This window comes from Balaenoptera borealis, assembly GCF_965194805.1.
Source record: "Balaenoptera borealis genome assembly, chromosome: 14".
NCBI lineage: Eukaryota > Metazoa > Chordata > Mammalia > Artiodactyla > Balaenopteridae > Balaenoptera > Balaenoptera borealis.
The window spans coordinates 67,290,160-67,307,751 of NC_138875.1; the positions used below are offsets into that span (position 1 = coordinate 67,290,160).

A 17,592-nucleotide genomic window follows, 5' to 3' on the forward strand; every position below is an offset into this window, starting at 1 on the left:
CAAAAGGAGTGTCTCTGATGGTAGACTTTTATTCACTGTGGTCTCCTGGTAACAAGGAGGTGTTGAAGCACCAGGGAACATCCATGGAATCATAGCATAGAGGTAGCCATCAAATACCTGGGAAACAGCGTATTGAGATGCAGTGGGTTCTGACTCTGGACTCAGACCTGGCATTGAATCCTGGCCAAGTGACCTAAGCTGGGTTGTGCCGCTCTCTAGGGCTCAGGTACTCACCTGTCAGATGGAGACAATCACACCTCACTGGCAGGATCATTGTGAAATTATATCATTATAGCACCTGGCAAACAGTAGATGCTTATAAACATTAGTTTCCTTGCTTCCAGGTGTGGAGCTGGCCTATCTTTGTTTTCCTCTCCCTTGCTTTCTCCCCTTTCCTTTTCCTCCGTCTTTCTTGCTGGTTTATGTTTCCATTCAACAAGTATTATTGTGAGCCTGCTGGATGCTAGCCCTGTGTCAGTACTGAGTGGATGGTGATGAGCAAGACAGGCAAGGCCACACCTTACAGAGCCCCCCACCCAATCCAGCAAAGCAACGGGGATGCTTCGTCTTCCCCAAAGGAGAAATCAGCTCTTGGGCACCGTGTGCCTCAGCCTCCCTCTTTATCAAAACCGATTGGCTTTACTGCCAGGAATGGAAACTTCTTGCAGCCACTGATTGGGTTTTATTGGGGGCTCTCTACCCCCCAGAACCTGATGCAGATCTGGGCCTGTAGTGAGGACCCTGTAAAAGAACACTGAATGCATGAGTGACTGGGGAAGCTTTGGGTGTGGAGGGTCTTTCGGAAACCTGGACCAAAGTGCTCCCTCTCCCCTCCTGTCCTCCTCCACCCAGTATGCAACTCCCCCACCCATTCTTTATAGGGACTCCCAGCTCCTCCACTCTGCTAAAGACATATTCCTCCCCGCTGCTGCCTGCAACCTTCTCTCCATCTGCTCCTCTGCCTGCTCAGGCTGCACAACGTGGGGATAGTGTGGCAAGGTGGAGTGGGGGGAGGGAGAAGGAGGGCTTTCTAAATTGGGGTGAGAGGCCTGGGAAGCTGGCTGGGCCTGCAAAAGTAGACCACACAGTGAGTCTCCAGGAGTGGGCGCAAGCTTGTCCCCCATCCAGCCACTGCCTGTCCCCAAGCATCTGCCTGTCTCCCCCCCATCACCTCTATTTGTGGAGAAAAGACAAGCTGCTGAGAATCAGGGCTCGGCAAGAGCAAAGCAAGAGAGTAGGCCTTGAACTCCAGCTCAGATGGGGGAAGGGAGTACAGCAGGGCTAAGGGACTGAGCTGAGAGGAAGCCTTGGCGAGCTCTGGTGCCCCGTTAACAGTGGGAATGTGAGAAACGGTGCTCAGATCAGAACATGGATAAATTTTCAGATTTATCTGGGCTTCAGGGGTGTACAAAGCCCCCGGGTATTGGATGCACAATTTTGTGGCCATTTGTATCCTTCTAGGGAGATTGACAGCTCTCATCAGATCCACAGAGTTTGAGACTTTCTAGGTTATGGGGACTCAGTAAATGCGGAGGGCTGTCAGGGAAGAGGCTGGCTGGGGCCGAGAGAGCTGAAATTGGGATCTATCCGAAAGGCTGAGCAATGGAAAGCTCTAGGCTGCGCACAGGCTGAGGGCTGCGCTCGGTTTTGAGGCCTCCATCTGACCGTCCGGAAAATGGTCCGGACGCTCTCCAGCCTCGCCTCGCCGGCGCAGGGCCGCCGTGAGCATCCGCCAAGAGGAAACGCTCGGCCCACAGGACGCGAGGGGAATCGGCGTTAAACTTTGCAGGGCCGACGGGCCAGCGACCAGAGGAGGAGGCTGGCACCCCGGGCGCGGCCGGCCCTTCGCGCTCGCTGCCCGCCCGCCCGCCCCCTCCCTTCCTCCCCGCGCTGGCTCGGCACCGACTCGGCCCCAGCCCCCTCCCTCCTCCCGCTCGCGCCTCGCTCGTTCGCTCGCTCGCTCGCCGGCTCCTCCTCACTCGCCCGCCCGCGCCCGGCGCAGCTCGGCCAGAGCGTTCGCGGGGCTGAACGCGCGTCCGCCCGGGGGGCTCCGGCGGCTGCCCCCGGCCCGCGGCCCCCTCCCCGGCTCCCGCCTTCCCTTCCTCGCTCGCTGCCTCTCTCCTTTCCCGGCTCCCGCGCCGTCCGCCCGCCGCGCAGCCCGCGGCTCCGCGCCGTCCGCAGCCAAGATGCCCGCGGCCCGGCCGCCCGCCGCGGAACTCGGCGGGATCGCGCTGCTCCTCGCTCTGCTCCTGGGAAGCCCCGCGGCCGCTCGGGCAGAAGGTAAGCGCCCAGAGGGGCGGGGCGGGGGAAGGGGCAAAGTTGCCGCGAGTGCGGGGCGGCTGGGGGTCCTAGTCGACCCAGACGACTCGCTCCACGTCTGCCGGGATGTGGAGCGGGGGCGGCTGCCCAAATTTGGGACTAGGAACCGCGTCCCCTTGGCCCGGGCTGCTGGGAGTGTGGAGGCGGGGATGTGTCTGAAGGACTCGGGCGCTTTCCTGCCTCGGCCGCGGGCTCCCTTTCTGCCTTCCCGGCTGTGCGGCTGACTCCCCTGTGCAGCCCCAGAGAATCTCCTTGGAGCGGGGTCGCCTCCAGACCCCAGATTCCCGGAGCTCTCTGCAGCCGCACCCGCGGCCGGGTGCCAGGTAATTCTCTCCCTTTCGGGGAGAGGACGAGAAGCGGGGGCAGCTGACCCGCCGTGCAAGTGAGGACTAGACTCGAACAGTGCGTCTGGGGGCCGTCGCAGTGCCGCGTCCTCCCACGCTAGGACCCCTTGCTTCCTTTTGGTTGAGGCTGCCCCGAGGGACCGGGTCCCTGGACCTATCCCATCCAAGTGTCTGGAAGCCGAACTGGGGTGTGGCTTTCGCCTGGAGGCCGGTGGAGGGTGCTCCGGGTTCTCAGAACTTAGCGGGGGAGGGAGAGGAGATCTTAGGTCACAGGCGGGAACCTGAGCGGACTCCCCCCTTTCTTTTCCCTTCAACAGCCCGGTGTCTCTTAACACTACTCTGAATTGGGGGCGGCGCGGGGGGTTGCTAGTTTCACCCAGCACGTGCTAGCCGGTTGGGAAGAAGGCGGGGGGGGGGGGTCGGGGGGGGTCCAAGTTTAGCGGAGGATGGCGGCTCCTTCTTCCCAGACCTGGAGCCGCACCCTCTCCTCCACCCCGCTGAGGTACCCCAGGGAAAATTGTGGCGGGTGGTTAGGTGGGTGGGGCTTTGAGATGGAAAGGGGAGTATGGCGCTGAACTCATCCAAAACTAACCCCGAGAGCTTCGAGGGTTTGATCAGGCCACTAGGAGACCCAAGAGTGGTGGGAAGCGTTCTAAGACCTCGTCTTTTGAAAGGTCCAACTACTGTTCCCAGTAACTCGCCCCTCACGTGCGAAAAAGCAGGCAGTGCGGGGTCTCCCCAGGCTGAAGACAATCCGGAGGGCGCACACTCTGTCCATCTGGGGCCCCGTGTTTGGTTTGGACCGTCTTGACCCCGAGCTAGGGGACAGGCGGTGTCCCTTCTCCCTGGGGAATTCTGGACCCCTGGCGCGCGCACCTGCTTTCAGCACCGAAGGCCGCGGACAGCTCTCCGCTCGCGGGCACTGGCCCTGGGTCTCCTTCTCTTCAACTCTTCCCCACGGCCTGGAGTGCCCTCCTCAGCATAAATCAGGCATTTTATCCCCCACCCCTTTCTCTTTAAATGTGGAGCCCAGAGTACAGAGCAAAGGAAATAATTCATCACCTTTTGTTTAACAAAGCATATCGTTAAAGAACCCCCCTTTTATGAGGCAGTAATATTCACAATTTACATCAGGTCTGGACAATTTCTCTGGGAAAGATGGGAGAAGAGAATCGGTTTAAATAAATCGTTTCCACCACAGCATGCCCTTTCTTAATTAGCTGTCTTTTCCAACAATGGCTTGGTGGCCTTGAACAGAGTCCAGATCTCCCTCCCTCACTCCCCTTTTGAATCTGAAAGCTACCCAGTGGCTTGCTGGCTTTTCTAAAGTGATTCTACCTCTGAGGACAGCACTCTCCAATATACCACCCTCCAGGAAAAATGTCTTAATGGCACATATTGAATTGTCATCCAAGACAAGGATTTCATATCCTGCTTCCTCCCCTGGCTTCAAACACAAAATGTGTGTGTGTGTTTTAATTTTTAAGACATTTTACATTATTTTTTCCAACTGCTCGGCTCTGTAGCTAGCCAGCATATATTTTTAATTAACTTCAGGTCATTGCCAAATTAAAGTCAACCGGTGTACTACTTCAGAAGGTTCATTAATAACGGTGTGGTTCTGACTCCAAGACTGTGAGTCATAAGGAGGGAGTAAGGGTAGCCTATGAGCATTTGGAAACAATTGACCTTCCACAGTATATTCTGTTTTTAACGTGGAGCCCAACTTCCACTAATGTCAGATGGAGACCCATTCGTCTCATTCCGTGTTGCAAGCGGGTCCTTCTGTTTGTGGTGCAGTGAGGAGATTTGTAAATACAGTACTTGAAAGAGACTTGTTGCTAAATGCTTATGTAGGTCACGTGATTCTCTGGGCCATTTTGCTGTAAGGCATGAATAAGTATAAAGTATAACTTGTTTTTGAAGAGGCTTCTTATTGTCTAAGATATGCACATGGGGTATAGCTGTAACTATGTGCTAAGACTGCAGAGCCTGAGTGTAATTTCTTTTCTTTTTCCTTGAATTAATAAAGTAAATTCAATATTGCTTAATAAGACTCAAATTTGCGGCTTCCTCCAGTCTCTAATGTATACTGTTGTTAGATTCACTTAAAGACTATTTTCATGGTGGATCGGCATTTTTTTTTTTTTTTTTTTTTTTTTTTTTGGTCTGTGGAGTTTTAGCCGCCCCTGCTTGGGCCACCTTATCAAAGCCTGAGGGATTCTTGCGTTCGCATGTCTCAGCTGGACATTAGGAAAATAATGTTATATTCCTTTCCTTCCTCTTCCCAGGCAAAAGGATGTTTCCTGATCAGAACGGTTTGTTTTCTAGTTTTGCTCACAAGTTCATTCCTGCTATTCAAAAAGCGATTCAAAAGGGCTCAATTTACTGGTCCTCACATTTGGTCCACATTCTGCAACATGCCATTGGCACAGACCTCCACTAGGGGCGCTCAAAGCTACGGTTGGTGATTGAGGGCAGAAGAGGTGAATTCTGACCTTTGGAACCACCAGGTGTGTGCAATGCCAAAGGTCAGTGGAATGGAGCTCTGTTTCTAAGAGAAAAATTACTTGATGGTGCTTGATATATGCAGTGCAAAAGAGGAAGGAAAGGTGAAAAGAGGGAGGGGGGATGCTCCAAGGAAGGCATCATTAGAATACAGAGTCCAACTGCCCTTTTTTTTAATACCAGTTTGTGGTTTCCTTCATGGAGCCAAATTGCAAAACACCAAAGAGGCCATGGCAAGGCTGTTCTGAGGAGTTTGACTCAGCTGGCTACTGGGATTAGATTTATAGGGTTCCAGAAAAGAAGTATGTGGTTTTGGAGTCGGAGCGACCTGGGTCAGGCCCAGCTGCATTGTTTACGAATGTGTGACCTTTGTCAGGTCGATCTTCTCTGGGCCACCATTTCACTACCTGTGGCATGGGGATGGAGGTGGGGTGGGGATTAATGGTCCCAGCCTGGAAGGATGGTTGCAGTGATTACATAACACTTATACCTGTAAAGCACCTGGCATGTAATAGATGCTCAAGTAATGTTTTCTCCCTTTTCTTCCCTACTTTCCAAAGAGCAAATTGCCCCTCCCAGTAGGCACCTGGAAAGCAGATCCTTGAAGTTGGTGTTGGAAATGTTGGAATAAATATCTGGATAATTTAGGCCCAAGTAGTAGAAGGGTTGGAGGTAGGGTAACGAGAAGCCCAGGTGAGAAATTTTCATGACCTGGTGCAGACTCCCTTTCTTTTCAAACTCTCATACTCTATCTCTTTGAACCTCAATATTACCACCAGAAAGCAGAGTTCATTGTACCAGAGATATAGGATAGCAGGATAGTGGTTGGAAAGAAGACCTAAGAAGAGAGTCTTCTGAAAAAAACAGTTATCCATTCATTCAATTTAACATTTACTAAACACTTCCTATGCATGCAGCGGGCCCTGTATTGGGTGCTGGAGACACAGAATAATATGATGAGGTCCTTATCCCGGTAATGGCAGCCTAGCAAGAAAGACCTGCAGGTAAATCACCAGTGTCCACACCATGGGATACGTGTTGGGAGGGGGTGATTGTAATCAGAGTGCAGGGATCTCACAGGTGGGTGTGTTTAATTCTGGCCAGAGGTAGTCAGTGAAGGCTTCCCTGAGTTGATAGCATCTGAGCTGGTCCTAAAGGGATGTGACAGGTACCAGCAGCCACGGGAGATTTCTTCGTTGGGGCAGTGATGATCCTGAAGAAGGCTTTACTTTCGGAACACATCATACACCTGTGGAATTGGGGAAACAGGAGCGAGTGGGCAGGGAAAGGAGGCAGTCACGCACGCGCACACGTGAGAAGGATAGAAGGATCCTGGGATCTGCCCACCCTTTTGGCGTTCCCCTGGATTACATGGGCCGCTGAGGAGGTGAGAGCTGGAACAAAGGCCTGTGAACCGCGGTGTTCACTGTTATCCACTAGAGGTTGTGATGACACCGATGGAATCCTCTCCGAAGACAGCCGAGCCCAGATGCTGAGTATAGACAGCAGTGCACAGCCCTGGGTAAACACTGCTTTACAGGATTTGCATATTTGTATAATCCTCTGGTTACTGTAGTTCCTCTGAAACCCTTTGGTGGTGGTGGAGGGTGGAGCGTGGGAAGAGAGCAGGGCTGCTTTCAGGGGAGGGTAAAAGGGTGATGCACTGGGCTGAGGTCAGTGGACCCATGTGACGTAATTTACTAGACCATGGCTGGGACTGTGTCAGTGATGAAAACAGCATTTATTGAGTGTTGATTTCATTCCAAGCCTCCTGATGAGTGGTTTATATAGATTTGGTCAGAGCATCCTCACAACAGCCCCATGAGGTAGATGCTGTTATTTTCCTAATTTTATGGTCGGGGAAATCGAGGCACAGAGAGGTTAAGCAATGCGTTGAAAGTCACAAAGCCAAGAAGTGGTTTCAGTCTGGCATCAAACCCAGGCCTGAGCCAGAATCCTTTAGAACCATGCCCCACTACTGCCTCTTACTTGCAGCGTTCTCCAAGCTCATGTGCAGATTCTGCAGACCCCTAGGTGGGAGGGAGGGCCAATAAATACTTGTCAAGTGTGTGTTGGATGTGTCTCCTGTGCCTACACAGTTCCTGGCACATTGTAAGCACTCAAGTGAAACTGGTCAAATTGAAGTGAGTCGTAAAGTGAAGTAGGCTACAATTAAAGTGTAGGCAATTAATTCATAATAATTATATCTAATGAGTACTTGATATATATTCAGCCCTTACATGGGTTATTTTAATCTCCACCATTTCTCTCCATTGTGTGGATGAGGAAACCATGGCTTAGAGGGGCTGTTATCTGTTCAGAAAGCTCACAGTTGTTAGCCGGGAGGTTGCAGAGGTAGGATTTGAATCCAGGTAGCCTAGCTGCTTCGTTTGTGAGCTTGACTGCTGGGCATAGCGCCTTCCAAGCTGGGTCCTGCTGTGTTTCCAAATGAAATGTGTACAAAGCATGCTTTCACCGTTAGTGTGCAGCTAGGCGGGGTGGGTCCAAACCCCAGCTCACCCAACTCCAAAGACTGACAGGACAGAAACCAAAATCAACTAGGATTTTCCTGAGAGCTCTTAATAGCTCTCAAAAAAAAAAAAAAAAAAAAGGCATAGGGGTTATTCTTCCCAGGCAGGGAAAGGAGACTTCATGAAAGAAGGTGGGAGATACAGCTGGTTCATTGGTTGGTTTTGAAGCTGTGGCCGTTTGTAATTTCTCATGTTCCCAGGCCACTCAACCATTCATGGAGAACTCACAGTGTAGCTTGGTTTCTGTAAGCCCCTGAGTTCAGGACCTAAGCTCAACCATTTCCTAGCCACGAGCCTCAATTTTGCCATCTGTAAAATGGATCACAGTAACCACTACCCCATACACAAAGCTGTCCTCACAGGGCTGGGATGAGACACAGGAGTCAGGATACTTTATGCATGCCAGGAGTTCAAGCTTCAGGGAGGTGGGTGCTGGCACAGAAAGCTGAAGACCCCAAACACCCCCCATGTGTTTCTTCCTGGGCTTGTTATGAGAGAATTACAAACTATAACATGCTCTTTGCCATTGAGCGTGGGCTACTCTGTGCCTCAGGACTGTCCATGTGCTTACTCTGTATTCACTCATCTGATCCTCACCCAACCCTATCAGATGATGTCACTAACTACATGTTACTGATGAGGAAGCTGAGTCTTAGAAACATACAGGTGTCATGGCAATGAAGGACGGAGTTGCTTAAGGTGTCATGGGCAAGCAATGATGGAGTCAGGATTCAAACCCAAGACTGGTTGACTCCAAAGCCCAGGTTTGTTCTAGATGCTAGAGTATGAGCATATAGGTATCACATAGCAATGGCTAAATGAAGAGCTGATGCAAATCCAGAAATCAAGGCGGTTTGACTGGCCTCCAGGAGGGGAGATGTTATCTCACCCAGTGGTAGATGCCAGGTATCTCACAGCAGATCACAAAGAGGAGAAAGAGTTCACACCCACCCTGATGGCTTCTGGGTGAAGCATCCCTCTTGTCTTACTCATGCTGTTCCTTCATCCTGGACTGTCATCCTAGGAGGTTGAAGGAGTTCAGAGAGGACCAGATTAAATTCCCAGATAGCTGATTTAGCATCATGATTTTGAGCTATTTGCTTTAGCGTTCTGTACCTATTCTGGCCTGATATATAAAATGCGAGGGTCGTGTCTCCCTTGAAAGACTGTCAAGAATGTATGTAGGTATGTGTAGCCCATAGCAAGCACTCAATAAAAAGTTGCCATTATTGCTAGTATTGTTCACCTGGTGAACTTCTGTTCATCCTTCAAAACCTAGTCCCTAATTGTCTTTTTCTATAAGACCTTCCCTTGCCTCTCTCCTCCTTACACCAGTTATGAATGATCTTCTGTCTCCCCTCTCAACGCGTTCTATTCCCCTATTATGCGTAACTCACGCACTGATGAGTTACCTGTTTACATGCCTCCCTCCCACTAGACAATGAACTTTCCAAACACCTCAGCTGAATCATACGCATCCATAGCTCTCTTAGCCTGTATCTAACCCAGTGTAAGTGCATTTACTCTGTTAAATGACCTTTCATCTTAATCTTAGCGGTGAGGTGGTAGAGTCCTGAGATCGGAGTTTCATTCCCGACTCCTCCTACATCTGTGTGGTCTTAGGCAGCGGGTATGAGCCTTGGTTCCTCATCTGAAAAATGAGACTAGTAATAGTGTCCTACCTCATAGGATTGCCATGAGGAAAATCAATGAGATAATAGATGTGAACTCACTGAAGAATTCTACAAATAGGAAAAGGAGAAAGGAAAATTAGAAGATGAGGGAGGAGAGAAATTTTGTAAAGAGAAAAAACCCACCTTTGTGCAGACACATGGCCACAAGATGGACCATTCACTGAGTGCTTGCTGAGGGCATCTTTCTTTCCAAGGGGAATATTGGTTGCAATTATTTACCCTGTGGCTTAGCTCATTTAATATTAGGAACTTTCTGGATACCACACTGGTTGTTGTAGACTCTGCTTTCTCTTGGCTCCCTGGCAGCTGCAAAAACAACAAATGCCCAGCTGCAAACTGGGAAAGAATAGCAAAGTGAATGAAAACCCAGGCTCTAGAGTCAGAACAACCTGAGTGTAACTCTGTTGCTTTTCATTAGATGTGTGACTTTGGACAAGCTGCTTTGTCACTCTGAGCCAGCATTGGGCCTCATTTGGGGGTAATGGTCTATTCTCTGCCCACTTCCCAGGGATCATGGGATGGAGGAGGGCTTGGTATAGAGATGCTCTGCAAAAAAAATAAACAAGCTACCCTTCCTGGGGTCTATAATATTCATCAGATCATAGCAGTTCTTCAGGCTCCCCACCTGCCTCAACCCTCCCCCTGATATTTTCATTTTATTGAGGAAAGAGACCCAAAGATGAGAAGGGACTGACTTACTCAAAATCCCACTGCAAGTGAGTGGCAGAGCCAGGACTGGAACCTCTGACTGTGTCTTCTCGCTCCCACTCTAAAGTGACTCCCCCTCTTTAAGAGCCATAGTATCCCAGCTGTCCTCAAGCGTATGTTCTGAGACCCAAGGAGACGTGGCAATGAAAGCCTTAAGGGCATCTGTCTCCATTAAACCAGTGGCATCCCTTACCCACATTGGATATTTACATTACGTGGCCATGGCGGAGTGGCTGCATAAAAGGAGCTTCAGCAGAAGCTGAAATCAAGCTCTAGCTCCCTCCTCTGCTGACTTGGCACCTGAATCTTCGAGGCATCAGTGGACCAGCTTGCACCTGGGAATGGTGCCATCCAACCAGATGGCTCAAGTCAAGCAAGCAAGAGTAAGCCAAGGAGGCTCAGAGAGGTGCAGGTCCCAGGCCAGGTGCACCTCCTGGGCTTCCTTGCCCTCACCATGGGTTGTAGAGAGTGGCTGATTGAGAAACCCAGCGTGGGGCGTGGGGTGTAGAGAGCCAGGGAGGGGTCACAGGAGGCATAGATGATGTGGTCAGGGCCAGCTTTGGGCAAGTAGGACACCAGGGATGATCCAGGGGCTGGAGGTGAGGGCAAGGTGGGTGGATACAGTCTAATACATGGGGTCTGGAGCTTGGGACAAGTCGTAGAAGGAAGAAGGGTGGGTTTGATCCATTGGGTGACAGTTTCCTTGTCTGGTCTCACCCATTCCCAGCTTGGGGGTAGGCACGTGCCAAAGCTTAGCTCATAAATCAGTGAGTTCAGGATGCTGAAACGAAACATTGACCCAAGATCAAGAGCCCCACTGGGCAAGGCAGTGTAGTGTATTAAAGAGCACAGACTCTAGAATCAGAGATATCCATTCCAGCCTGTGTGATCTTAGACAAGTCACTTCTCTCTGAGATGATGGTGATGATTTGTTGCTGCAGCTGTTGTCGCTCTGAGCTGATTCTCAAATTCCCAAATCCGTGCTGGCTCCCAAGGGAGGAACCACGATTTCTTTGGGCTGTACAGAACAAAGACTTGCTCAGGATAGCTCGAGAATAAGAAGGCTTGCTCAAAGGATACCTCAGATATTGGACCAAGGCTGTTCCAGGGCCTGGCTCCTCTCTGCATTTCTCTTTCACGGCATCTGCTTCTTGCTGTGCATCTGTTGCCTCTGACTCCCTCTCCACTGCCTGTGCCCCCTCCTGCTCACTCACTGTGCATCTCCCTCATCACCTCCACTGACACACGGGCCATTGTGGCTTCACAGTGGTGCCATCCGAGCAGATGGCTCGAGTCAAGCAAGCAAGAATAAGCCAGGGAAGCTCAGAGAGGTGCAGGTCCCAGGGCGGGTGCCCCTCCTGGGCTTCCTTGCTCTCACCATGGGTTGTAGAGAGTGGCTGATTGAGAAACCCAGCGAGGGGCGTGGGGTGTAGAGAGCCGTGGCGGGGGGGTTGCAGGAGGCATAGATGATGTGGTCAGGGCCAGCTTTGGGCAGAGAGGACACCAGGGATGATCCAGGGGCTGGAGGTGAGGGCAAGGTGGGTGGATACAGTGGCTCATACCCACCCTTCTTCCAGCTCAAACTCTGTAGGTGTGCCGCCTTCTGTGGAAAGCACTAGTCACATGTGGCTATTTAATTTTAGATTTGAATTCATTAAATCAAATTAGAATTTGAGTGCCTCAGTCCCACTAGCCACATTTCAAGTACTCAGTAGCCCTGTGTGGCCAGCGGCTGCCATATTGGACAGCATGGAGAAAGAAGGTTTCCATCTTGACAGAAAGCTCTACCGGATGGTACTGCTCTAGACCATGGCAGTCCAGGCAGACCTCCTACCACTCAGCCTCTTCATGTTCCCTGGTTCAGGTTCCTAAGACGAATATGGCTTGTCCTGCTCAGGCGGAAGGTTGGCTCTTTGTGTTTGATCCAATCATGTGCGGCTGGGGTGATAAGCATGCATGGGGCATGACATGGGGCCGTTCAGGTCTATACTTTGGGTTGAGTAGTCACCGCTAATGACATTTCACACACTTGCTCCGCTGCCCTCGATAGTTGCTTCCTCAACCCTTCTAACTGCGAGGATGTGGCCCTGGAACTCATTTTCCAGTACATCCATATTCATCAAGCTGTGGCCTCACTGATAAACACATCTGAGGGAGCTGGAAAGAATCACAATGTGTTGTAAGTGTCTGTTGATTGGGTTGACTCTTATTATCTCTCTATGCTCAGCCGTTTTGTTGAGTGGATGAGTGAGAGGAGGGAAGGAAGGAAAGGAGGAAGGGAGGGAGAAAGGAAGGAAGAGAGAAAGGAGAGAAAGAAAGGCATTCTTTGGCCATGAATGGCTCACATTTGGGGGGCATAGGAAAAAGCATATGTAGGAAATATACAATCTTTACATCATTTGGGTAAACTTAGGAAAAAACAATTTAGGGCGGAAGTTGATGAGAGGGGTCCTCTTAAACTGATGTATTTAGGCATTTCAAGGTGATCAATCATCTCTGAAAATCAAGCTAGGGTAGAAAGTGAAGAGAAACTTCAAGATAGGGTCCCAGGAGCCCTCCCCATCCTTGTGAAAGGTTCTTCCGGAATGACAACAATGTCTTTAGAAGCAATGATGGAGGCCAGTGGGAAAACAGGATGTGCTTTTTCAAACATGTTGTTCTATGGGTGGTTTTAGTAACACGGCTATTATATAAGGTTGTGATTTCTCCAAAGCTTTAACATTATGGAAATGGGGAGGAGGTGTTTAAAAGAACGTACTCAGAGTGAACTTTCTGAGAATGGTGAACTCAGCCCTGGGTTAGGACTGAGACAGGCCTGAATGTGGATCCCAGCTCTGCCATTTATGTGCTGTGTGATGCTGGAGGAAGTCCTCTCATCAGCCCAGCTCCCTGGTTTCCATCTGCAAAACGAGAATAGAATACTTCCTCAGCCTCCCTCCACAGGGTAGCTTGTGAGGATGCAACGCGTATGATCACTTCCCTGCACAACTGCAGGAGGCGCTATTCATACTGTAGTGTATGTGAAAGGCTCCCCTGAAGTTAAGCAGTGCACAACCTATGCAACTGTACGTGGCAGCCCTGAATGTGGAAGGGCACCACTAAACTATAAAGCGATTTGCACAGGGAGAGGGCCAGTGCTTCTCCCACTTCTCATTCCCTAAAGCCTGCTGATCAGGCCTGCACCTCCGTGCCCCTCTTTAGAGCAGGTTTATTGAGTTGTAAAGCTAACTGGGGGCCAATCACCTTGGAAATGAATGCAAAATATGTAGAATCAGGCCTCATTTTCCAGGGCTTTGGAAGGGAAATTTGCCTAATTTATGGCATAAATAAAAAATGATGTGCTGGGGCTAATTTGCATACTGTTACTTGCATTGGCATTAGAAACAACATTTTCTTGTGGTTGTTTTTAAAGGAAGCCTCAGACCTCTCTTGTTAATTCAGTTGTGTAAGTTTAGGCAAGTTATTTAACCTCTCTAGGTCTCAGTTTCCTCAGCTGTGAAGTGAGCATGACAGATGGACCCATATCATAGGCTTGTAGTGAGGAGCCATGAGTTAATCCTATAAAACTTGTAGAACAGTGGTTGGTACCCATAGTAGGAGCTCAATAAGCATAGGAACATATATAATGTAACATATATCATCATCACCCTCCTCATTAATTAAACATGTATCTAGACCTACCGTTGATGTCACAGAAAAGTCAGAAGGATGCATTATCAGTGTGTACCCACGTGGAGTGATTTCGAGTTCAGGACCTAGACTTGTGCTAGGACATAGCAGGTGTCTGGTTATGGGATGCACGATCAATGGATTATCATCATCATTAATCACTTCCCCACAGATGCAAGCATTGGAAAGCCTTTCTCCCGTTCAGGACAATGAGGTCCTCCAAGGCAGGGAATAGATCACATTTCTTTCTCAGTCCCCACCTCTCAACAGTCCATCTCCAGAAAACAGAAGCTCAATAAATGTACAGTGGTTGGTTGAATGACTGCTGAAGTGTAATCATTCTTAATTAGTGCTCAGGAAATGCTTAATATCAGCATGCCTGCTAAGGCATGATTGTCTTCTTCCCAGACTAAGAACTCCTCAAGCCTGTGTCACCAACATCTGGCTCAGAGCATGGCACGTCGTGCAGTCAGCAGGTGCTCATTGGGTGTAGGGCAGTGGCCGAGAGCTCAGAGTTCAGGGGCACAGAGACCAGAGTCTGAAACCCAGCTTCATCACTTACTAGCTGCATAACCTTGGCAGGTTGTTTGTGCCTTGTGCAAAAAGCATGGGCAGGGAAAATAACTGTACCTTTTTCTCTATTTGAAATAAAGGAAGAATTGTTCATCAAGAGCTAGCATGGTGCCTGACACAAATTAGGTACTCGATATAGATACAGCTATGAATAAATGAATGAATGACCTTTCCCAAGAGTCTCGATAGAGGAAGAGGGACTTGGTGTATAAATTACCTTACCAGTGGGGACAGAATTCACAATTGCATGAACCCCACAGGTAAAACAGTCTGTGGGAATTCACAGAGGTGTATTGACTTTACAGCACCCAAATCTAAACTATGCTTCCCGATTTAAGGTATTTTATTATCTTATTTAATAAAATTGAGGTTCTAAGCAGAATGCAGGAGTCTGGGTGGGTGAAGCCATCACTCCCTGGCCAGTTTTTTATGAGCAAGTTTCATCTCACATCAGCCACAAAAGCCCAGACAAGGAACAACTTGGGTGTGGCCGGGTCCTCTGTGAGGACCCTTGCCGTCGGGGGGGGGGGGGGGGGGGCGGGGGGGGCTTCCAGAGGGCAAAGTCTGGGTCTTATCTATTTGTCTCTCCACTATGCCCCTGCCCTGTTTCCAAAGAAAGTAGGCCTCTGGAAAGGCTGAGAAGGAAACAAGCTCCTGTAATGCCCTAGAATCCCTGCTATGGCTTCATTTGTAGGATTTTGCTTAATTATTAGCAGAACTTCAAAGGTGACTGTTAACAGCCATTTAGTTATAGATTAGGAAGCTGACTGAGGCTCAGATGGCTAAATGGTGGTGGATTAGGATTCATTGATTCGTTCATTCAAGACCACTTTCTCATCCTTCAAGACCTTCTACTCTGTATCAGGTACTTGGCATGGGCTAGAGATAGATGAATAAAACATATCCTTGTCCTGAAAGAACTTAACAACTAACCATTCTCTTTTGTTTTGTTTTGAATTAATTTATTTTATTATTTATTTTTGGCTGCGTTGGGTCTTTGTTGTGTGCGGGCTTTCTCTTGCTGCAGAGCACGGGCTCTAGGCGCCCGGGCTTCCGGAGTTTTGGCTCGCGAGCTCTGGAGCACAGGCTCAGTAGTTGTGACGCACAGGCTTAGTTGCTCTGCGGCATGTGGGATGTTCCTGGACCAGGGCTCGAGCCCGTGTCCCCTGCATTGGCAGGCGGATTCTTAACCACTGCGCCACCAGGGAAGTCCCAACAGGTAATCATTCTTCAAACTCAAGTATGAGTCAAAAATGCAAGTTTTTTCTTCTCTCCTCTATCCTCTCTCGTGTTGCCCTGATGATTTCCAGGCAAGCGGGCAGCTCTCTCCAAGGGATCAGGGCTGGGAACCGCCAATTCCCAGAGCACTGCCTGCAGTCCTGGCTAATATCTACACAAAGCAAACTGGCTTGGTCTCACCCACCCTCATTTCTAGAAGAAAAAAAAAAATTAGTAGATGCTCTTTCATGGGCCACATAAGTGTGCCACTTGAAGAAAACCTTCAAGAACCATTCCGGACTTCACAGACACAGACAAGAGAGCTCCATCAGGGCCTGCTGAGAGCAGTGTCACTGATTTCACTTATGGCAACTATGTTGGTGCTGCATTCTATTAGGCATGTGGGAAAATACACCCTGAATTGCAGAGAATTATATAGATGTACCTGAGTGTGTGTATATACGTAAATTATGTACCCACTATGTCCATAAAGCATAAACTTGGACAATCAGTTAATGAGGTTTGGCCACAAACAAATTACCTCTTTCGGGTCCTGGAGTAGTTTTATTCTAAGTAGTAATAAAAATAGTCATTTACTTGTGTGCATGTGGCAGAGGGTACCCCTTATTGTATTAGATGGTCACAAACAACTTTGAGAGGCTAGTGATATTGAAACTGAGTCCTGGGCTTCCCTGGTGGCACAGTGGTTAAGAATCCGCCTGCCAATGCAGTGGACACGGGTTCGAGCCCTGGTCCGGGAAGATCCCACATGCCGTGGAGCAATTAAGCCCGTGCGCCACAACTACTGAGTCTGTGCTCTAGAGCCCGCGAACCACAACTACTGAGCCCGTGTGCCACAACTACTGAAGCCCGTGCTCCTAGAGCCCGTGCTCCACAACAAGAGGAGACACCTCAATGAGAAGCCTGCGCACCTCAACGAAGAGTAGCCCCCGCTCGCCGCAACTAGAGAAAGCCCGCGCGCAGCAACAAAGACCCAATGCAGCCAAAAATAAATAAATAAAATAAATAAATTTATAAAAAAAAGAAAGTGAGTCCTATTTTTCAGATGAGGAATGGTTTCTTGGCTTCGCTTTTTCTGACATTGACATTTTGGAAGAGGACTGGCCCATTGTTTTGTAGAATGACCCTCAATTTGGGCATATACACTCTTTTTTTTTTTTTTTTGGCAGCGCCACACGGCATGCGGGATCTCAGCTCCCTGATCAGGGATCGAACCCGCGCCCCCTGCAGTGGAAGCGCGGAGTCTTAACCACTGGACCACTGGACCACCAGGAAAGTCCCAGCATACACACTTTGAATTCTTACAACCTGGTACCATGCTCCCCATATTGGTCCGTCACTTGCTTTTCTATTTCTTGGGCCTCTTTTCTGTGACTGGAACAAGGCCCAGAATTAACCCAAGTCAGGCTGTCTTCGCTGGTTCCCTCCCCAGTCTCCGATACCGTGTACCCACTTCTGGGGTCCTTTCCCCAATGCGTCCCCTCCCCCTCCCTCTCCCTGTGCTGGCCCCAAGGCCCCAGGCTGGCACCCCTGCTGTAGTAATAAGCCTGTACTAGTCTCAGTTTTTATTTAGGCATCTGTCTTTCCCAGGAGGGTGCTGGAAATTCACTGATTCCACCACAAACAGCAAATATTTAATGAGTGTCTACTGTGTAGGCTCTGCTCCAGGCCCTGGAACAAACAAAAACCAGTGCCAGCCCTCAAAGAACTTACTCTCGGTGATTTTTCACTTATTCACTGATTCAGCACATTCATTCATTCATTCATTGATCCATCAAATATCCATCCACGTGCTGGGTGGGCTGCATCCCCCGCAGCCATCACTCGTTGTTTGCATAATGGGGTAAAAGCGATGGCCCAGCCCTGCAACAGGAGAGAAGGGGTTCAGCTTGTCACTGTGTGATAATAAACAAGATAAAGAGTTTCCAAAGAACTTCAGATATTCTCCCGGGGCGCTGTATACATGAAGAGGTTAAAAAGAGAGCTGGGGACCCTGAGAGTACTTAT

At 49.5% G+C, this 17,592-nt stretch overlaps 1 protein-coding gene across 4 annotated transcripts in view; it reads left to right on the top strand.

Annotated features, from left to right (window-relative positions):
• Window positions 1–1,988: 1,988 nt before the first annotated feature.
• Window positions 1,989–17,592, top strand: part of SEZ6L (seizure related 6 homolog like) — a 199,479-nt gene continuing 183,875 nt past the window's right edge. For all 4 annotated transcript variants that reach the window (XM_082355034.1, XM_082355035.1, XM_082355036.1 and 1 more), the window contains exon 1: window positions 1,989–2,280. In XM_082355034.1, coding sequence (XP_082211160.1) covers window positions 2,187–2,280 — 94 coding nt within the window. In that variant the 5' untranslated portion in view covers window positions 1,989–2,186. The remainder of the gene's footprint in view (window positions 2,281–17,592) is intronic.